The 13049-nt window shown below is 41.1% G+C and overlaps 1 protein-coding gene across 1 annotated transcript; it reads right to left on the bottom strand.

Annotated features, from left to right (window-relative positions):
• Positions 1-2012: 2012 nt before the first annotated feature.
• LOC150086808 (uncharacterized) lies at positions 2013-2915 on the bottom strand. Its single transcript, XM_090372276.1, has one exon. It carries the CDS (start codon positions 2913-2915, stop codon positions 2013-2015), a length of 903 nt encoding a protein of 300 aa, XP_090228402.1.
• Between the last annotated feature and the right edge of the window lie 10134 nt (positions 2916-13049).

Here is a 13049-nt window from a genome sequence, read left to right as displayed (position 1 = left end):
CTAAGCTCACGTTCGTTTCCCACTTGGCATATCTCCATCAGAAAGTAAGAAAGTACACAGCCATGGTCGTAAGCATCATCAGATGTGACTGGGGCTTAAAACGTTGCACTCTTGCCTTACTATATAGAGACATTTTTCTCCCCATCATAACATGCTGTGGTGGAGTCTGATATCCGCGAACCATTCTCGCAAAGAATCAACGGAAGCTCATCACTATACAGCGCAGTATCCTTCTAATCAAAATATTCTTACCAAGTGTTGCCCAGCTCTATCCCAAGCCTCCTCCATGGTTTAATCCGGGTTTGTACGCGACATTCCGTATTACAAGCCATGGTTCAATCAACGACAAACTCGCCTCAATGGGTATAGTACACAATCCTCGCTACCTTTGCACCACTTGCACGTGTACTTATGCGCCACTAGGCTAACCACGCTACCGTGGTTAGCCTAGTGGTGCATAAGTACACGTGCGTTGACTGACCAGGGTTCAAGCTGTGAGTGGTAAATAGTGCTGATCATTTAAAACCGTGAAGATTTCGTCCTCATTCATCTTATTTATGCTTCTCAGAGCCTTAAACCTCTCAATCACGTCTCCTCAAAGATGCCTAGTTTCCAAGATGTGCAACCCACATTCGAAGTCTTTACACATATGGACGTCCTTTTGCCGATCTCACCAGGCGAGTTACCCGTCTTTGGACCCTTTCAAGAAGAACAATGTCTTTCTTTAGGTGCGGTCTCATTACCTAAACACAGTATTCCAAGTGTGATCTAACAATAGCCTTGTATAACGGGATTACGGCGTCCTTATCTCTACTAGCAATTGTTCGATAAATCATCGATAGGACACCATTGGTCTTCCTTGCAATCTGGTTCTTTGGTCTTCCTTGCAATCTGGAATAACATGGTTCTCTGCAAAGAATTTATTTTATTTCTAAATTAACAGTTTAGACCCGCCTAAACCAAATAGATGAAGCTAAGACACAATAGGCAAAAACATGGATTTATAATACAGCCAAAGAACCTTCTTATTCAACCCCGAGTCTTAACTATGGACGCTGTAAAATTTCTAACCTTTTTTGCCAAATATTCTACGTGGGCAGTAAAAGTAAAACTGTCGTCTAATACAGGGGTGGCCAACGATTCGATCGCGGATTTAATTTTGGTCGATCACGACGAATTTTAAATATACAGTCATCCCTCGATTTGTGCACCTTGTGCAATGAAATTTTTGCGATGATAGGTCGCGGCACATTTTGAAGGAAAAAAGTAGATCGCATCACAAATTAAGTTGGCCAATCCTGATCTAATACAACTCCAAGGTATGTAACCTGAGGAACAAAGAGAGGTATCTGCTTATTATCAATAAGCGGATGATGGCAAACTTATACAGAACAGCATAACAGAAAGCATAAGGACAGTTTAAAAACTTTGGTAATATAAACAGACGGTATTTTGCACGGAATAACCGCATGCGCAGAAAAGACAAGTTCAGAACTAATGCTAAGAGTGTGGGTTGAGAATAATGGTGCAGTCAAAGCCCATTTCTAAACTCAAAGGAACAATCAAATAATTCGATTTTAGGAGTTCGAACATGCGCATCATTCTGCGCGTGCAAATCTTAGGGTTCCTAGTTTTACTAAAGAAAAACGCCAGTATTCCGGAGGACAATAAAAATCATACCACCCTCTAGCAATAATGACTAACGTGGCAACTTTGTGAAAGCATCTCATAAAAATTCGTGCCCTCTTCTACGAAATTTTGCCATTTTCACACAGTGTGGAATGGCGCTGATCGTAACCACTGCGCAACCAAACAAATCTAGCAGTGAAGGCGGCTTTTGCGCATGTGTACTTAAGCCTCCGGTGGTATGTAAGCGAATTTTTTTAAGTAAGCGGGCAAGTGCCGCGAACGATACTGTATCTTACGGCGCGGTATTGTTCAAGGCACTTTCAGACTGAAATTAAATCAACCTTATTAGTTGGAAGAGGTTAATTAGCGCCAAATGAAATAGGTCACTTACCTGTTTCCTGCAGATACCCACAGTTCAGTCCATAATCGGCTGTTGCCCGCTCGTTGGGATAATACCTGGTGAAAAGGGAGACAAAGTTCAATGTGCTTTTGATGTCCTTTTTAGTAGCAACCAGTTTGGGGTAAAGTACGAGCCATGGAGGTAGAGTGGAGTATTCCTCTTTTATTTCATTAACAATATCTATTGAAGTATGCATGTCCGGGCTTTCTACTTTGACGTACCGTTGGGAAAAGGCATGGCGAAAGAGGATATCTAATGTAAGAAGCCCAAACTGCCACAAATCAGCCATTCTTCCGTTGCCTTCTTTAAAACATACAGCCTCTGGCGGAACATAGCATGGACTTATCATACGGTTATTTGGTTTTATATAATCTATCCCTGAAAAATCAGCGATTAAAACAAGGCCATTTTTATCTCGCAGTAAATTGTCGCACTTCAGGTCTAGATGACATATGTTGCTGGTGTGCAGGTATTGAAGTCCTGACAAAACATCATTAAAAATTCTTTTCATCTGGACAAAAATATCTGCGCGTTGCTGAAATTCTTTACTATAAAGCAACTGGCGAAGGTCTCCTATCATCACATCAGTAAAAAATAGAGAATACGTCTTCCCAGAGATTTCGACGGATTCAAAAGCTCTCAGTTTTAGGATATTTCTATGGTTGAGTGATTGCCATAAAGTTTTTTCGTTTACGTCGTTTTCTGAAGTAATCTTTAGTGCCGTGTGCACCACATTTTCTCGCTTAAGACAAACTACGACTCCGAAACCTCCCCTACCTAAGATTTTATCATACTTTACCTTGTGGGAACTTTCTATCATTCGAATACACTGGCATTCTGCTATACTAAGGTCGAATATAAAATCCTTCACGAATTTGGCCACCATTTTGTACTGAATCTAACTTAGGTTTTCGTTCCTTCCTTTATTATCGACAAACTATACTTCTGTTAACGTATTTAACACTCATCATAGACATATATCCGGCACAGTCGATCTTATTTAATCTGAATGCTTTGGCACTCTTTTACAAACAATACCTGAATGTATTGTTTTAAAGGACAATGCTCTGTGTTTGTGAGCTTCATCCGTTGAACTTACTTAAAACAAAACATTTTTTTTCGCAAACTAAACAATGATAGATATTGTTCAAGTTTTCATTGTTTATTGCCATCCCAGTGTACACTAGGACCACGCATTAAATAGCGGCGTCCAACCTTTTTCTCGGCCATGGGCCAAAACAGACAAAATGGTGACGGTTGTTTGGGTTCTTGTGGGTCGCAAGAATATTTCCTTACCACCACTAATTATGTATTTTTCTGAATGGGATGCGATGTTTTTCTTGATTGACGTTAATTTTTACAACTTTAATTAAACACAAAACTCAAATACACCAAACTAATAAGCAGTTCATGGCTGTTCGAATGCCGTTATGTATTGCGGATGGTACTTGGAAAGTTCTAAGGAAGCAGTAGGTTTTATTAACTCTCCCCCTCTCTAAGTATCGCAAAAACAAGTAAAGCTCTCTGGATGGAAGGGAGCATTGCAATAAGAAGAAATGTGCCGCTGGAGAATTTCTGGTTTACTCATTCAAGCAGTAGTCGCCGCACGAAGAGCATGCATCGATACCCGAACTGTGAGCTGGCAGACATGCACCTAGTGTATGGATTAGCAGAGGGCAATGGATGAGCCGCTCAACGAATTTATGGAGAAAGCTTCCCAGACAGACGTGTACCGAACCACTGTTTGTTTGCGCGTGTGCATCAAAATTTGTGCAATTATGGGTCATTTAGAGGTAATAGGAGTACTGCGGCAGACCGCGTTCGACGCGAACTCCCGCCATGGAAGAAAGTGTGTTGAATGCCGTCCAGAATAATCCTACTACCAGCACACGTGCCGTTGCCTATGCCTTAGGAGTGTCTCAATGCAGTGTAAGCGTGTCTGGCACGACGATTCCTTACACCCCTTTCATCTGCAAAGGGTTCAGTTACTGCTCCCCCAAGATCATCCTGCACGTGTAGCTTTTGCGCAATGATTTCTCCAAGAAAGTGTTCAAGACTTGAATTTTCCAGCCTATGTTTTGTTCACGGATGAGGCTGATTTCTTTCGGGAAGGCTTATTCAATCATCACAATGCTCATGTGTGGGCTCACGACAACCCACACGTTGTGCGCCCCCATGCGACACAAAATCGCTTCGCAATAAATGTGTGGGCAGGTATGGTCGGTGACTGCTTAGTCGGCCCATTCCTGTTACCATCCCGCATGAACTCCGCTAAATATCGGATCTTTCTTGAACAAGTTCTACCAGGGTTACTTGACGATGTTCCAGCAAATGTGAGACGCAACATTTGGTTTCAACATGACGGGGCGCCTGCCCATGTAAGGTGTGTTCGTGACCATTTGAACAGGCGTTTTGGGCTTCGATGGATTGGCCGTGGTGGACCCGTTGCCTGGGCCCCCCACGCTCACCTGATTTATCGAGCCTCGATTTCTTTGTGTGGAGGGTTCTCAGATCTATCGTGTATGAATCGCCAGTGGAGACGGAAATAGATCTCGTGGCGAGACTCGTCTGCGCTGCTGCTACTGTCAAAGAAACTCCAGATGTGTTCGACCGTATCCGCCAATCCATGCTACGTCGGTGTCACGCATGCATCGCGTCTCATGGTGGAACCTTCGAGCATCTGTTGTATCATCATGAAATGCATCCATCTCGTACTCCATTGTTAATATTATGTCAAATAAATGTTTGCCACTAATTACTGTCTTGTGTCATTTCTACTTCTTGTGCTTCTGCTACTACTTTCCTGGCCGACCGGATAGGTAAAGTGCCTGCCTGGCAACCCAAAGGTCACGGGTTCGAATCCCGCCTCAGGCTTGGATCAGAGTACTGCAAAAACCTTGGGAGGTGCATTATGGCCACAGAAGCCGATGCGCCAACAACTAACTAAAAAACAAACAAAAAAACAAACTACTTTCCCGTGACGTTTCCGGTTATGGGTTCCTACGCGATTCACATTCCTTTAGATGTTACCTACCTCCCCTAAACGTTTGTACCAATATTTTTGAGACACACTGTATATCGATGCAAAAGCCAAGTTTACCAAACGAGCTGTTGTTGTTGTTGTTTTGGTGTTTATTGGCGCATCGACAACGGAGATCATAGTGCGCCTCCAAACGAGCAGTGAACACTATTTGCATTGAACAAGGTGTACATGGATGGGGTATTGTGGCGTCAAATAATACACTTCGCGACTCAGCTCAGACAAAAAATAAAAAGTTCCGTGGGGTTGTCGTTGATCCAAGGAATGACGTGTTTTCTTTTTATTTTTTACTGTCTTTTACTCTCCTTTTAAATGAGTAAGAGAAAGGTTGTTGAAGGGACATATTATGAAACGATGACTAGATGGTATTGCTCCTCACTTGTGGAACTACGAGATAGACAAGTTACTTAATCAAAAGTGGGGTTATATACCCTGTGCATATACTGATCACTTGGTGATTTGAATTAAAGGAAACTCCAGGAAACTACTGTCTCTCTTCCAGCGAAGACGCCTTATCCTGACATCAACTCCTCCACAAACCATCCAACAACCAGCTCGCAGTTACATATAAAATCCCAGCCTCCTTCTCTGAGTCATCACTTGATGTGCTCCCATTCTCTTCTCCTCTCCTTGCTGATCTGGACAATTCCTTCTCACCCAGGTGGAATTTAAGCGCAAACCTTGGAAAAATGCAAACTCGGGCCGTCTCTCCCGAGCAGGATCTGCTGACGGCGAGCTCTCCGTTGTGGATTTTTATGATGTTATGCTAACCCCTTCTGGGGTTAGGATTCATACTTGCCATGTGGACTTCATATAGCACTCCCATGGGAGCATCTGTCTCCCATGTTTTTCTCCGCCTGTAGACAGTCCCCTTCCCCACTCTTCCCTCTGTTTTTTTTTTAACTACTTTGTACCCCACCTTTCTTCACTAACTCCTTACTCACTCCTTCCAAACTTTTTTTTTGTCTCTGTCAGGAAGCTCAGGCGACCCTGGCAGAGGCCAGCCAGAATATAGTGAGCAGTCTGGCTCACCTCCCAGTGGTGGTGGCGGGAAACGTGGGGTTCCACTAGGGGCCTTGCGGCCAAGCAGCCAGAGACACGACAACAACAGAACATAACATCATTTTGACACAAACCAGACACTACACGTTTCCTGCTTTTACAGAGGTTCTGTAATTCTTCACAAAGTACCATGACGCAGATGTGGGGAATCACTGGTGACTCCTTCCACAAAACACTACGCCACATCTGAACCCCATTTGAGATTTTCAGATCACTGCCGGGCGAGTTAAGGATTTGCAATTAAAAAGAGCGAATAATAAAATAAAACAAAAAGTAAAACTTAGTTGGAAACAGATCAAGGATTGATGTATTGTGGGAAATGAAATTATTCTGATGTTTTTATTACAGCCCTGTTAAGATAACGAATGCACATTGTAATCGGCCGGTAGACTGCGTTGTACTAGGGTTAAAAAATAAATAAATAGGCAACATGTATTTCCCATATCTGCTCACTTTCATGTTCTTACCAAGTTACTGTTTGTGTGTCCCAGTACTGTCGGTATTTCTTGTTATTTTATTTTATTTATTATTATTTTTTTTTGTGTTGGAACCGAACAAAGGAAAGTTTTACTGCGGCATTATGACATTTCAGCTTCTGTTTGATTTTTGCACACTTGTTGGGCAGACTGGAAAATCAAATTGTGACTTTAGGGTTGAATCGGAAAAGTATTAACAAAATAAATAAAATGAAATTAAAACTTTCGCAGGCTCTTTAAAATATTAAATTGAATGTGCGGGTTTCCATTCACATCCCTTGCCGTTCGCGAGTAATCAATCCCTTGAACCCGTAGCTGCCAATGCGCCATTCACCACCAACCAACTCATCAACTTAAAGCCGTTATTAAATCTTACCCCAAAATGAATGTCATTTCGTCTTCTATGAAGTGAAAACTGTGTGAAAACTGTTGTGAAAAAACCAGCCATAATGACTAAATTGGCCACGGTTTGTAAAATTACCCATAAAAAATTTCTACCTATTTGTTATCACAAATGAAAATTATTGTATAAATAAAATTCCTGATTTACACAGCCTGCACGTGTGGGAATTTCTGTCTGATTTTTTTTTTTTTTTTTTTTTTGCTACATCAAACTCTTCACTGTTCATTTATGTGAGACATTTCGTTTAAATTGGATTGTATCCGTAATTAGTTATACCGTGTATATGCGAATATGAATTTCAGTATCAGTTCTTCAGTGTAATGTCAGCTTACAAACTACTTGAAAGCGCAATATTACACTTCTGTTATGTTTGTTACTTGGTTTTTAGGAGCATTAGCAACTAAGGCCATATTGCTCCGAGAATGTGCGGTGGTCGTTCCCTGACCTTTCCGCATCCTCCGTATTTGGTGGTGACGGGCTCGAACCCCGGTCTAATCAAGAAGCGTGTGTTACACACTGCTGCTCCTTCCTACCTGGCTACGGAGGCGTCTTACACTTCTGTACTACACTGCTGTATTGCCAGGTATCCAAATTTACAGGGTGCTACTTTGAGGCACGTTCTGTTCAGATCAGATAAGTTGGCTCTACATCGCAGTACGCTGAATTCGCTTTCTTATTCTTGGAACCTTCTGTACAGAATTCTAGCCTTCTGAGATGGTGCAGTATCCTGCTGGAAGGATCCATTCACCTTCTAACGGACTGCAGCATTTAAGGAATGAGTCATATCGAAACCAATTTATATATAACCTGTGCCGTCCAAACGTTGCTCCTCCAGTATCACGGTGTTCACTGTGCATAAGAAAAATGCTCTTCACACCATTACTCCAGCAAGTTTTGTTGGTAAGCGGTCGGATAGATCTATGGACGCATGCTGTTTACATCATATTCTGGTCCTCCCATCACAGTGAAACAGAGAAAACGGAAGTCGTCAGAAGAGGCAACATTTCTTCATTCCTCTACTATCCGGTATTGTTTCTGAGTCCACTGTAACCTTACCTACTGTGCATTTGTGGAATGAGCTTCAATGAGCAGTTCAGAGTAGAGATCCACAACCATCGAACTTGCACAAACTGTCAAAACAAGTGAGTCAAATTGGATCAACATCCTATGGTACGTATCGACACCTGGTTCACCTCATGACACGATAAATTAAGAATGTTCTGAGGATTAAATCGAGGGAGGAGAACTTGTTCGCTGTTAGGTAAGTGTATGTATGTATTTGTCTAGGGCGGCTCCTGGAACGTTAGTTCATCTCCGCCTCGTTTCACTTTTAAATTACAGGATTCTGCAGAAATGGCCAAAGAGCTGGCTGTTGGCTACCCGGAATCATCTGGTCGGAAATGCGCCACCACCACAGGAAGGTAGACCAGTGGTTACCAGCCAGCAGAAGACAAAGTACGAGTCAGAGACTCTAGCCAAAAATAATAAAGAAAAAAGAGATATTATATAACTATACAAAAATTAAACACTGTACACAAGATTAACCTCGACAGATTGAAGTAAACACAGATACTTTGAGGTTTCAATTTAGAAAGCGTCGAAATGAGAGTTAGTCAGTTTGGAGAAATCAGCATTTACAGAGTATTCAAATATGTCCCAATTAATATTATTAATTGAGAAGCGAACGTAATCTGGCACACAGATATTCGAATCTGAGGGATGAGAAGGTATGGAGACCGAGAAAGAAATTGCCCGATGGTCACTAGTTGTCCAGTTAGAGTGTACAGTCCGATCGTTGATAGCTAGATTACAGAAGGAATTTGAGAAAAAAGTGATATCAATGTTTGATTCGCCAGAGAAGCTGGAGAACGTAGTGAACTGTTGAGGTCTGTTAAAAATCTTCATATTATTATTAATAATAAATTCTTCCAGTAACTGTCCTCGAGCATCAGAGCGTGCACTGAACCAAAATTTAGACTTGCCGTTTACATCCGCTGATATAAGGACATTATTAGGACCAAGAAAATTCAATGTCGATTCTAGATAATTTAATGAATTATTTAAGTCTTCAGATGGAGGGCAGTATATTGAGATGATATAAAATGTCATGGTAGAATACGTGACAAGGATACAAGTTGCAGTTTGGTGACAGAGACCATTAATGACAGTCACATCAATTTTGTCATTTAATACAACAATACAAGTCTTCGACTGCTGGTGAACAGGTTGGATTACTCGGGTGGAAAGAGAATAACCTGTGATCTTTGAACAATCTCCCATTCGCCCTTTAGAAAAATATGGCTGTTGAATAGTAATGATGTCGATTGAGTTTTGTTCTGCTGTTAATCTAATCTCGTCCGAAACAACTCTAGAATGATGCCCATTGATCTGCAAAAGTTTCAGATTAATAGACTGAACACTAGGCAATTTCGTACTATTAACATTACCAGCAGGGGAATTATTTACGCTGGAATCGGGTGTGTTACTCATCGGCAATCCTCAGTCGTGCTGTTTCCAGTTGCTATCTTTCACTGAATGGTGAAAGTTACGTTTTTCTCTCTTACAATTGATACACGATGGCTCTTCGTTTTAATTAGGACACTCGTTAAGCATATAACCACCATGCGCACAGTGACTGCAGGACGGGGACTGGTGCGTGCGGTACTGAGCGTGTGACCGTATCCCAAGCAGTGAAAGTATTTCGTCACAACAGTATAAAGTCTGTGTCTATGAGAGCTACAGGCAAGAAATATGCACCCCAGGGTAATTATATGTTTGTAAATCTTGGGAGAAAAACTAACAGCGCAGTTTACAGATAAATTTGACCTTGCTTTAGTTGAGAAGCGAAAGAAAGTTCCGTTCTTAACCTCCTCAAATGTAAAATCAGAATCGCCAAGATTTTTGTTATATAAATTTTCAAGTATCTCGTCACGTGTAAATTCCTTTGGGACATCAAAAATCAGCACAGTGTGGTTTCCCTTTCGAGGAAGACCTGAGCTGGTACCTGCAGATGTAAAAGACACCGAGGAGGACAAACACTCCAGGTCTGTTTTAGAGGCCGCTTCCAGCAAGACTCCTTTGTTCCTCACTAGCCTGAGAGACTTGATCTTAACATTTTTTAAATCCGATTTAAGAGTTTTGGCCACCAATGTCTTAACGTTAGCACTCGACTTACAATCACTGTTTTCAGAAGCTCTAAGAATTAAGACATTGTCAGGTTTCACTTTAGGAACATTTGCAGCGGAACGGGCAGCATCAGCAAAGGTCCTGACAGTAGAGGTATCAGTAGCAGTGTCTTCTGCAACGTTGAATTATCCGTGATAATCGGGGCAGGGGACACGTTATGTCTTAATGTAGGTTTTTCCGTAGAGGAACTGTCACTAACATGACATGTTTGTTGTTATTCCGGAAAATGTATTTATAACGCTTTCCAAAAGATTGGTACGTGTATTTATTTCTATGTTTAGGGCCTTTAGCTTTACGTTCTCTACAAGGAGATAAGTCGCAACCGTCTCCAAATTGAGCCATTTATCCATTATAGTGTTACCTGATTGCTTGGTAATCTTGTTGCCTTCATAAGAAAGGAAACTAGAGAGATCCCGTTTCAATTTTGCAATTCTGTCGTATAAAATAAGAACATTCTGTCCCGGATCGCTTGCCTGAGCATTTGTTAAATTATTTTTCTCATCTGCGCCTGCAGTTCCAAGTTTGTTACTCGAAGGGAGATCCGTCTGACTTTCTTTGTCGGGAGCAGATTGTGAAAGAGAATCACTGACACCTTTTGAAGATGAACTTTCCTGAGATCTCACCAGAAGATGCCAACGGAGAAAAGATAGCTGCAGAAGGTTGTTTATCATCCATATTAACTGAAATCAAAGTATATGCGTAGCGCAAATTGAATATCTAAAAGTGATGGCACTGAGACAAAAGAAGAGTTTATCTTGAAACCTCTTCAGTCTTCGCGGAGTCCAGGAGAACAGACTCTTCAGGTCAGATTTTTGCAGTCTGGTAGCTGATCTTGGCAGAATATAGGTGTACTGTACAGATCTTAATGCAAATGGTGAAAATTTGCGACGCATGCGTGCTATTCGAACAAGCACTGCTGGCACTGGGTGTGTGCAAGAAGGAAGTAAACGACCGAGCCACAAAACGGTGAAACTGGTACCTCCGATGCGATACCCGTCCAAGGTCACGGAAAGGGAAAAACAGCCCCAGTCAAATTAGCGAGGATAGAACTGTGGTGGTCAGGCAAAGGAATGGCCACCTCCCTAAAGCTTCGGCTATGGCGCCTAAGCGGAGTGACCAAAGCCAATAGCGGTGAGAAGAAAATGGAAGATACTCGAAAGAGAGCTCTAATAACACAAAACTATGCTTACCAACAGACTACTCAAGTGGTAATTATCCATTTGGTAACAAACTGCACTTTTAACACGAAATAAATCCATAGTTCTGACACGATAAAACAGGAGCTAAAAATAACGTGACCGCTATGCTACGAACCACCCAGAATTCAACCTCGTTAGGTAGGTGTAGGTATTGAAGGTATTATGTAAGTTACTGGCGGAAACCAGGGTTTCCCCTATATCCGCCATAGGTTAGGCATGGCGCCAAAAGCCGGCAAACATAAAATTAAAAAAAAATGAAATAAAAAAAAATAAAGTTTAACAAGATTCACTAAGGATAGGAAAGAATTGTAATTAGTGTGTGTAATATGTTGTTTATGTTGTGTGTATGCCAGCACCTGGCATTTAGCAGCAGGGGACTGAGGGAAAGATACGCCCCCCCCCCGCTCCCTAGCCACGAGGAGGCAGCCAGGAACTACTACTAGCAAAAACGCTTAGAAAGAAAAGAAGGAAAAAAATGAGACTAGTCGGAATTTAAGTTTTAGATAGTTTCATCTAAAAGATAAAATATAAAACAGTAGGATTACCATTAAAAGTAACCCAACAAGAAACAGTCAAGGAAAAACCATAACTACTTGTTATGAACTAAAAATACATAGTAACACCAATTTGAAGATGTCAAACTGATGGAACAAAACAGCAAAGTAATAAGACAAGTAAAATCATTAACTTAATAACAGTGTGTATAGTTAATATTATTAATCAGCGAATTACAACAGAAGCTCCAAACCAGTAGTACAGACACTTTAAAATACAAAAGACAACAACCTGTAGGAATTAATCAATAATAAGCAACTGAGCCAGAAACCTAGACAGTGAAAAGTGATAATAAAGACAGACGTAATGGCAGTCTACGCGGCTAATAATACATAAAAATAGTATATTTTAGTAGTTTCACAGTTAGTGTGTAACGGAAAGGCACAATGATTTATACATTATTCAAAATTTCAATTAATTAATGACAGCCCTAATTTAGGCAACCATAAATACGCAGACAACGTTCATATTAAAACTAATATATACAAAATACAAGTTTACATTTGGTTAAATTGAAACAGGAAACCAGGATTAAAACCTTAACGGACATAGTTCGTCCGCAGCTTAGTTAACTCCTGGGCACGAAGGGTCTTTGAAAGAATGAGGCGTTCCGCTTGCGCAACCTACAGTTTGGGCAAGACACGGGACAATTAGAAGTAGGGAAAGAGGAGGCCTGTGACCAGAAAGGCCACAATGCCCACAAGTATGATTAGTTTGCCTGCAATACTTTTCAGTATGCCCATATTGCAGCCATTTATAACATTTCACGGCAATGAAAAAGTCTTTAATAGTGTGTACCGACCATCCTAAGTACATTCGTCCATTTAAGTTAAGAAAGTGAGACCTAATTCTAGGAGAGATCTCCAACACCCAGTGCCGGTTGCGTTTGTTTTTGGCACTCATTTTAAATCTTATTTTGATTTCTTTATTAAAATCAGAAAGGGATATTTTGGAATTGCTAAAGTTTTTATCATAAAGGTCATCCAAGAAGTCTTGGTCACTAGTATCACTGTTTATATCGTATTTAATCATATTTGGATTAAGCTTACTAGGAGAGTCAAGCTTAAAGTTCATCTCATTCAATTTGGAGCATTGTCTA

The sequence above is a fragment of the Mastigoproctus giganteus genome, chromosome 4 (genome assembly GCF_048544385.1).
Source record: "Mastigoproctus giganteus isolate SK-2022 chromosome 4, ASM4854438v1, whole genome shotgun sequence".
NCBI lineage: Eukaryota > Metazoa > Arthropoda > Arachnida > Uropygi > Thelyphonidae > Mastigoproctus > Mastigoproctus giganteus.
Note: the sequence above shows the minus strand (reverse complement) of the source record. Positions and strands in the feature narration are given on the sequence as shown.